This window comes from Mandrillus leucophaeus, unplaced genomic scaffold, assembly GCF_000951045.1.
Source record: "Mandrillus leucophaeus isolate KB7577 unplaced genomic scaffold, Mleu.le_1.0 Scaffold298, whole genome shotgun sequence".
In the NCBI taxonomy this organism is placed as follows: domain Eukaryota; kingdom Metazoa; phylum Chordata; class Mammalia; order Primates; family Cercopithecidae; genus Mandrillus; species Mandrillus leucophaeus.
In genome coordinates, this window is record NW_012103120.1 from 2805450 (window position 1) to 2815162 (window position 9713).

Consider the following 9713-nt stretch of genomic DNA (forward strand, 5'->3'; position numbering starts at 1 on the left):
ACATTGTGAAGAAGGTACTAATGAGCAAAATATGTAGAAGAGCAGCACAAGATGGGTCAGAAAAAGTAAAGTTGTCATACTTGAAAATTTTATCTCATATAGTGCTTTCAGAAATCATTTTTCCAAACTCTGGGAATCCTGAAGTAGCTCTATATCATATGCAGCCTTCAGAAGTTCTACATTTGGAAGTCTTTTAGGGTAGGAGTTTAAGGGAAAAAAGCAGAATTTATAAATTTAAAAGCTACTTTCCTGGCACAATGAAATAAAATTATAGGATCTAGTTATAAACAATCTTTTCTCTTGAGAAGTCATCATATAGGCATTTTTATATAAATATATAAGCCATTATCAACTAAAATGCTTTTTGTATCAGTACTTTCTAGACAGTATTTTCAAATGTTCTACATAGTTCTACATCTGTGTTGTCAACATGGTAGCCACTACTTAAATGTGGCTATTGTGAACTGTAAATGTGGCTAGTTTAAGTGAGGACCTATATTTTCAATTTAAGTTCAATTAAATTTAAACAGCCACATGTAGCTAGTAGCTAGCCATATTGGGCAGCACAGCTCTGTAATTTCTTCCATGTTCCTTCTATAGCTGCATAATTCTAAATAAGGTATTAAAGATTGATTTTGACAAATTTAATGTGATGTCACTTGCTAAAGGTATGAGACAGGCATGGAAGATACTTTTGGGGATCGTTAGATTTCATTAGGACCACCTTCACAACATAAAGAGTTATATATTAGTTTTCAGTTTGGGTTCTACAAGGCATTTCCTACAGGTTACTTGAAAAATATGATGCACGGTGGTATTATCTTCAGAACTCAGCAAAAAAGTTTAAGACCCTGGATTTCTGGTAGATTCCACAACCTAATAATGGCTGACTAGCCTGCAATGGTGTGTTTTTTGTTTTTGTTTTTTTTTTTTTAGACAATGTCTTGCTCTACCACCCGTCAATTTTTAAATTTTTTGTAGAGATGAGGTCTCACTATGTTGCCCAGGCAGGTCTTGAACTCCTGGCCTCAAGCAATTCTCTCACCTCAGGCTCCCAAAGTGCTAGGATTACAGGTGTGAGCCACTGCCCCTGGCCTACAATGGTAGTTTTAGGAATGTTGTTGTTATGGTCCGAATGTTTGTCTCTCCATAAAATTCATATGTTGAAACCTAATTACCAATGTGATGGTATTGGGAGGCGTGGCGGGGGAGTGATTAGGTCATGAGGGTGGGGCCCTCATTAATGGGATTCATGCCCTAATAAAAAGAGGCCCTAGAGAGCTGCCTTTCCCTTTCCATTAGGTGAGGACATAGCAAGATGGTACCATCTATAAATCAGGAAACAGGCCCTCACCAGAGGCCTAATTCATTGGGGCCTTGATCTCAGACTTCCCAGTCACCAGAACTGTGAGAAATAAATTTATGTTGTTTATAAGCTACTGAGCCTATAGTACTTTCTACTAAGACAGTTGGTCAGGCCCTTGTAATGAACAGGAGTTGGTCTTAATGTTAAAAATGATTTATACTTGAATTTCTGACATTAATAAATTATTTAATAAATTTAATATATCTTAGGTATCTACCCAGTAGTTCCTTTTTAAAAGAAGCTAGAAAACCACTTGTACAGCCTATCTAGGAGTTTCTTCTGGTTACTACCAGTATAAAGCTATTAATGGAACAAATGCAGACAAATACTGTTTTTCTGCCACTTATTAAGCCAAGGTATGAACTGTGTTTCTTATTTCATTTTGTATTTCAGTGGATATTAATAAATCTAATGAATACTATCACTCCAATTAGGGGAGGCTATTATTGTCTAGACGCATCTTGGACTGTTTCCCAGTCCTATATCTCATTTTATAAAAATTATAATATTAGGCCGGGCGTGGTGGCTCAAGCCTGTAATCCCAGCACTTTGGGAGGCCGAGACGGGCGGATCACGAGGTCAGCAGATCAAGACCATCCTGGCTAACATGGTGAAACCCCGTCTCTACTAAAAAAATAAAAAAAAACTAGCTGGGCGAGGTGGCGGGCGCCTGTAGTCCCAGCTACTCGGGAGGCTGAGGCAGGAGAATGGCGTAAACCCGGGAGGCGGAGCTTGCAGTGAGCTGAGATCCCGCCACTGCACTCCAGCCTGGGCGACAGAGCAAGACTCCGTCTCAAAAAAAAAAAAAAAAAATTATAATATTGTGTTTTGGATGCCTTCCACCTCCTTTTGCAACTGCATCTGTAACTAAAGGATTACATAAACTTGTTATCTGACATGTGAATATGCTTGTTTTATTTTGAGCCATATTATTTTGGAAACAGCATATATAAGAAAAATATTATTGGACAAGGAGGCTTTAGATGATACATCTAAGTTGCTATTTCACTTTTCTTAACTGCAAAAATGGGCTGCTATCACTTGCCAGTGGCTTTATGGAAATACGGAGCTATTTCATAAGAATATTGGCTAGATTCAATAAGAGACTGTTATGTCCTAGGTTATGGTCCATTAGATATTTTTAAAGGCACATGAATCATTTGTTAATATGGAAAATAACTTCAACTATGTTACAGTGACACATAATAAGCAAAAATATTTGTTGCCTTTCCAAGTGTTAAATGTTCACTTATGGAGCTATTTGCACAGTGGGAGGAGCCGGTGAGACTAATGCACCGTGTAAATGTATTGTATCACTGTGATTTCGACCAGAGATAACAAACACTGCCAGTTAAGCTCTGCCAGGAAATGGAAGTTTTTAGAGGCATTGGCATGACAGCTAAAGTTGGGCTGTTGCACAATAGCTGTAAGGATTGAGCCAGAGGAAAACATACTTTATTTGAAAAATTTCCAAACGTCTAGTATTGGTTTCTTTCCAATTTATTTGGTTCTCTTTTTGAGAATTCAAGAGTGTGATACACTGGAGCTATTTAGTATTTAATCCTCACATGTACTATTCCTTTGCCAATGATCACTTATTGGATTGTTAATCTACAGTAATGCTTCCAAGACACTTGGCAAGTAGACACACAAACTTCTGCTCAGTAAGGACACAAATTGTGGCTTAATTATATTATCATTTTTTTGTACATGCCTATATTGTCAGGTCTGTGTAGGTAAAGGTTTATGTTTTATTCATCACTTCAATCAACACCTAATCTCTTTTAACCTCATACCCATCTGTTGATAAAGTTTGTTGATTCACTTCCTTTATAGCTCTCCAATTCATACATTCCACTCTAGCTCTGTGACCACTGTCCTCATTTCCGGATTAGATTAAGTGGATTTCTCACACAGTTGCCCAGCTACTTTAATCCATTGTCTATAATGCTGACAAAGTGATTGCTCTCATGCCTAAAAACCCTCTAAGAGTGCCCTGAAAACACACAAACATGGCATATGAGGGCCTTCATGATGGCTTCTAGGCCTACTGCTCAACTCTCTCCACTGGTTCCATTTTATTTTACACTCCAGTTGCCTTGAGCTCCTTGTAGTACCTCAAAAGTGCCATATTCCTTTGGTAACAACCTGCTCATTTTTGTTATAACATCTTGTCCATCTCCTCCTATTTCATCTGGCTAATTAATGTCATCCTTTAAAATGTCAAGAAAGTGTCCTTGATCTCCAGTGTTGGCTTCTACTACAACTCAAGTTTCACCACAGCATGTACTGAATTGAAGGGCAACTACGCCCTTACTAGACTATGGACTACTCAAAAAACAGAGCTGTGTCTTATCTGTCTGTCTGAGTACTTAGCATATTGCCTAGTATTGGTAAGTGCTTGAAATATGCTCCTTGAAGGAATGAAACAATGAATAAATGAAAAATGTAAGCTTTAAGCATTTGAAAAATTCACTTGTGTGTAAACAGTTCACTTGGAAATGATAAATGTCAGGTGAACAACACAAAGTGTTACTTTAGTCACCTGATAGGAATCTTGGTTGAAACAAGATAAAAACACCTTCAATCTAAAACCAAAATACTCAGGATAGCTGTAACAAAGCAAACAGACCATTCTTGAAATATTTCGATGAAAATATACTCAAGTTACAAATATCTCATACTACTTCAGAATCAAAAATAAAATATAAATAAATAGTACCACAGAATCCAGCTCAATTAAAAAAAATCCCTGTACACTGATTCTAAGAATGGGGCAGGAAATGTGCAAGATAAGGCTGGAGTATCTTATAATGCCAGAAAGTAAGCAAGTGCTCCAAAAATGAAAAAAAAAATCAAAAATGGAAATACGTCAAAGGGACACAGAAGCCAAATGAAAGAGCTGCCAATGGCGAAAGCTGGACAACCTGAACAATAAACTAAACTAAAGTAGTATTAAATTATAACCCAAATTATAAAATAAATACCTATTAGTCCATACTGACAAACAAATGGTAGAGAACTGACAAATCTGTGCAGAAGAATTCCAAACAATTTACACAGATACTGTACTGTCAAGGAGGCTGAGCATAACTTCCCTTTCTTCTTTTTTTTTTCCTTTTTTTAATCCACTCATTTGCACACTGATCTGAAATGTCGGCTGTGAACAGTGATTCAAAAAGATTACAGTATGGAAAAAGGAGGGAAAAGAGTAATTTTACAGTTCAGAAACTAGACAAGCACTATTTTAGCTAGGTGATCAAGGTCAACATCAAAACTGACAAGTTATGTTAATAATATGTACTCTTGATATAATGTGATGAAAGCTGGCACATCACCTCTGTGACTTTCAAAACCTATACAAAAGTAGAAAACATGGAACCCAGGCCAGGCACAGTGGCTTATACCTGTAATTCCAGCACTTTGGGAGGCCGAGGCAGGTGGATCACAAGGTCAGGAGTTCAAGACCAGCCTGGCCAACATGGTGAAACCCTGTCTCTACTAAAAATACAAAAATTAGCTGGGCATGGTGGTGTGTGCCTGTAATCCCAGCTGGGGAGGCTAAGGCAGGAGAATTGCTGGAACCGGGACCTGGAGGGGCAGAGGTTGCAGTGAGTCAAGATCACGCCACTGCACTCCAGACTGGGCTACAAAGGGAGACTGTCTCAGAAAAAAAAACGAAGAAAAAGAAAACATGGAATCCAGGAAAGAGGGTATCAATACAGGAAAGAGGCAAAGGAAATTCTCATAATGATGATGAATATACAGTTGTAATAATATGATATAGTAAAAGTTATGATATATTTAAATTGAAAGGATGGAGGGAGATGGGAAGTATGAGGAGCCAGGAGGGTAACTGGGTGAGATAAAGAGATCTAAGTCCTCGTCTTCCCTATAACAAAGTCAAAGATAATATCCTATATTGAAAGATCAAGAAAAAGCTACCTAAACATTGCATTTAGAAACCTGGAGGCACATATCAGAGGACATTTTTTTTTTGAGACAGGGTCTTACTTTGTTGCCCAGACTAGAGCGCAGTGGCACAATCGTGGATCACCGCAACCTCTGCCTCCCAGGCTCAAGCGATTCTTCTGCCTCAGCCTCCCGTGTAGTGGGGATTACAGGCGTGTGCCACTGTCATCTGGCTAATTTTTGTATTTTTAGTAGAGACGGGATTTTACCATATTTGGCCAGGCTGGTCTCAAACTCCTGACTTCAAATGATCCACCTGCCTCGGCCTCCCAAAGTGCTGGGATTACAGGCATGAGCCACCGTGTGCCTGGCCTCAGAGGACATTTCTAAAGGAGTTGAATGTAGTTGCTTCTGGGGACAGCGCCTCAGGAGACTGCTCTTTTTCATTATAAGCCTTGTGTTACTATTTTGCTTTAAAAAATATATGTATGTAAAACTTTGATAAAATAAAAAAAAGTAAAAGGTGCTCCAGATAAATACTCCCTTTTATAACAAAGGCTCTCAGAGCTGGGAAGACCTCTAGAGATCTAGTACCATTTTTTATTTCCCTAACATAATTATAATGAAAAGAACATGCTAATTTCTTTATTCAAATCATTTCTCTTCTCCTGCAAAGTTTTATTATTCCGTATCAATGGATATCAATGGTTCTAATAAATGTTCTAAACAGCCATGCTCTAACACTAATGAGAATTGGTTCTACTTACTGGCTTATCCTCTCTTCTCCCAATGCCCTATATTTAAGACTTGTGGCCTCATTTCACACAGCACACTTGTGTTGTGAGCTAACAGATGCATAAAACCTGCCAGATCCTGTCCTAAAGATCCTAAGATTGCATGAAACATTCTTCAAAAGTGATGAATATGGCTTAATTTATCACCTGCTGAACTTTCTAAGTTTGGAGAAAGGGAAGTTACTATGAAAATATTTTTCTCATGAAAAATAAATATAATTTTAAGGGTCAAAAAGCCAACAATGAAAACAGTTCTTGATGGTCAGTTTTGCTTAATTACATTATTTGGAGATATATAATAGACATTAAAGTTTAACTAGTCCAGTCTCTCATTTTACAAAGGAGAAAACTATGGCCTAAAAACAGTCAATGAGTTCACCAAGATTACCCAGTGTATCCTCAGATTTTGCAACGTAATTCATATAACTTAGCAAAAGCTGTATGAACAGCTTGTAATATTTGGGGTCTACTCACAAAGTAAAGTTGGAATATGGCCAATTAATTAGACAATTCAAGCCAAAAAACTACCGCCCTAGATTACCTGGGTATTTGGAAGAGGTTTTTTTTTTTTTTTTTTTTTAAATTTTAAATTCTTTTTTACAATAAAAAGCTATCTTTTTTATTAAGCAAAATAAATTCATTGTAGAAAATAATTTAAACTCCAGGAAAAAGTCATTTGTTGTACATGCTAAGGAAAACCACTATTAATAGTTTAGTGTTTTTTCCTAATTGAAAGTGTTTTAAAACTAGAGTTGTCCAGTTTAATTTTTGTATCTCACTTGGCAATAAACATGAACTTGCCATAAGCTGTTATCATTAGAAAAGTATTTACCATTAAGGATTGTAGTAAACATGCATATGTAGGTATGGAATAAGACAGTAGAAAAGAACACCAAGGCATTCAAAGTAATCATCTCCTTTGATCTCTTAGGAGCTACATCAATGGACCCCTTAACCATACAGCATTATTATTCACTGCATCTAGTGTGACACATCGACTTCTAACAGACCACTCTGCTTTTTGCTTTGCTCTTCTCACTCAGAACAGTAGTATCATTTCACTCATTTTTCTGCCACTCCATGTCCATCAACACATTTAGAGAATTGTGCTTGATTACATCTTTATCACCTGGAACATTCCTTGATTCAGTATGCATTTAGCACTCTCCACTCATGTTTTTGGTAGACTAGCCCATGTTTCACACTGGGGAGGAAGTGAATCCCTTTATGTACATATGTTTGGTTCACCATCTGGACTACAAGCTCTTCTGAGAAGAAACTGTTTTCTCTTGCTTTAATGTCCCTCTGTAGAGATTATAAAAGCTTTTCCTCAGGGTAGACATCGCTATGTTTGCTAGTACTGTGAATAATATATAAGATATCTTTGAATTTCTGTCTTAATATCTTCCTTATAGCTATTCCTCCTGGTTACTGAAAGACATATAGTTTATTTTACGAGTATAGGCCTTGATAACAGATAAGAAACTCACAGGAAAGGGAAACGTCACAACTAAATGGGACTGTAACAGGGAACCAAAAAGGATGAAATATCACCATTACATATTAGTCCAAGAAAAGTAGTCTGATAGCGAGCAAACCCTTTTTTCTGTTTTGACAATAACATCAGTACGTGAAAATAACACAGAGGTGAACTAATAAATACTAATAAATCCTTTATTTACCTAAATAAAAGGGCTGGTCATGAGTTTTATTTGCTTTAAGTAATTAAAATACTATTAATTATATATTGCCTATTGACGCAACCATCAAATAAACTATACTATTATTTCTTAATGCGGAGTTTTTTTTTTTCAGTTGATACAAGAAGGGAAAAAGATGTCAATGAAGCAGAAACTTCCAGAGATGAAAACAAATAAGAAACAGTATGTTTTTTTCTTATTTAAATCACAAAAGTGCATTAAAAGGCAACAAAGCAAAAAACAAAAAACAAAAAAAACCATATGACCAAAAATAGCAAGCTGTTTTTAAGCATTAATAATTTTAAAATAAGCTGGTGGCTTTGATATAACTGTAGGTAAAAGATAACTGAGTTCATGTCCATAAAAATTTACCACTGTAAAACATGCTTAGGGTAAACTTTTAGAATTTATTTTTAGATGAATATGTGGTTCATTTGTACGAAACTGGAAATCCTATTGTTTTAAACTTGTATACAAAGCTTATGTCTTATTCTTAACACTCAAGAGGCAGGAATTTAGGGTTTTGGGTATACAGAACAGCAATTCCCCTGTAATTTTCTATCTTGTCTTGATCTCCAATTTCTCTTGAAAAGCACTTCAGCTACTTTTCACTATCTGGTCCCCATGTTAACTGGCAATAAAAGGTAAAAAAAACTTAACTTCTTCAAGGGTATTAAAGTTGGTCTGTAAAAGGTAATTTTAGTTTTGTTCAAGGTTAAGTCAAGGTGATATGAAAGCATTTATCCAGGAAGAGAGTTTAATTATCATTATTTTAAGTAGAGGACTAGGGGGGTTCTATTTCCTGGTCCAAATCTAGTATGTCTATTGTATGCTGCTAATACTTAGAGACCCATAATAGGTCTTTACACTCAGTTTCTGATTTGTTAGTATATACTTTAAGAAATTTATTTAAAGTTTGCTTTATCCTCAAGAGGCATACTTTTTAAGGAAAGTGTTAATTATGCTCCACATTAAATGACTTTACAATAAATGAATTACTTGAAAAGTTCTTTTAAAAATAGATGAGGCCCAGGCACAGCAGTTCAGGCCTGTAATCCCAGCATTTTTGGAGGCTGAGGAGGAAGGGCTTGAAGCCAAAGTTCAAGACCAGATGAAGTAGCAAAGCGAGACCCTGTGTCTACAAAAAATTTAAAAAATTAGGCAGGCATGGTGGTGCACGTATGTAGTCCCAGCTACTCAGGAGGCTGAGGTGGGAGGATCGCATGAGCCCAGGAGTTTGAGGTTGCAGTAAGACATGATTGCACTCCAACCTGGGCAACAGTGAGACTCTGTCTCAAAAAAACAAACAAACAAAAAAAATTGCTGATGAAACAAAGAAGGAACAAAGGAAAGCAGGAAACAAAGAGAAGAAATGCATCATCAAGAAATTTCCCCCAATTACTGTTTTCTCTTTTCCTTTATGTAGGAGACATACACTGCTAATTCAACCTTTATTACAAGATCGGCAGCCCTAAGAATTCCTTTTAAAATATGGCATGTTTTTTATATCTATATGTATTCCTGCTCCTAAAAGAATGAAGAACAGACATTTCCACATGCAGCTCAATCACTTTTTAAACCATATTTACTTTTATCATTGCTTGGATGCATGCAATGACTGAATGCTACATATTTCTAGTTACAAGAATAAAGGAGGCTGGGTACAGTGGCTCACACCGGTAAACCCCAGCACTTTCGGAGGCCAAGGCGGGCAGATCAAGAGGTCAGGACACGGAGACCATCCTGGCTAATATGGTGAAACCCTGTCTCTACTAAAAATACAAAAAAATTAGATGGGCGTGGTGGCGGGCATTTGTAGTCCCAGCTACTCGGGAGGCTAAGCCAGGAGAATGGTGTGAACCTGGGAGGCGGAGCTTGCAGTGAGTCAGATCACACCACTGCCCTCCGGCCTGGGCGACAGAGTGAGATTCCATCTCAAAA

General features: G+C 37.0%; 1 protein-coding gene across 3 annotated transcripts in view; it reads right to left on the reverse strand.

The window, feature by feature from the left end:
- BCAP29 (B-cell receptor-associated protein 29) overlaps positions 1-9713 on the reverse strand; it is a 41493-nt gene that overhangs the window by 9863 nt on the left and 21917 nt on the right. Inside the window, exon 6 of one of the 3 annotated variants that reach the window (XM_011986373.1) lies at positions 354-360. The exons of the other annotated variants lie outside the window; for them this stretch is intronic. Coding sequence (XP_011841763.1) covers positions 354-360 — 7 coding nt within the window. The remainder of the gene's footprint in view (positions 1-353; positions 361-9713) is intronic. 3 annotated transcript variants of the gene reach the window in all.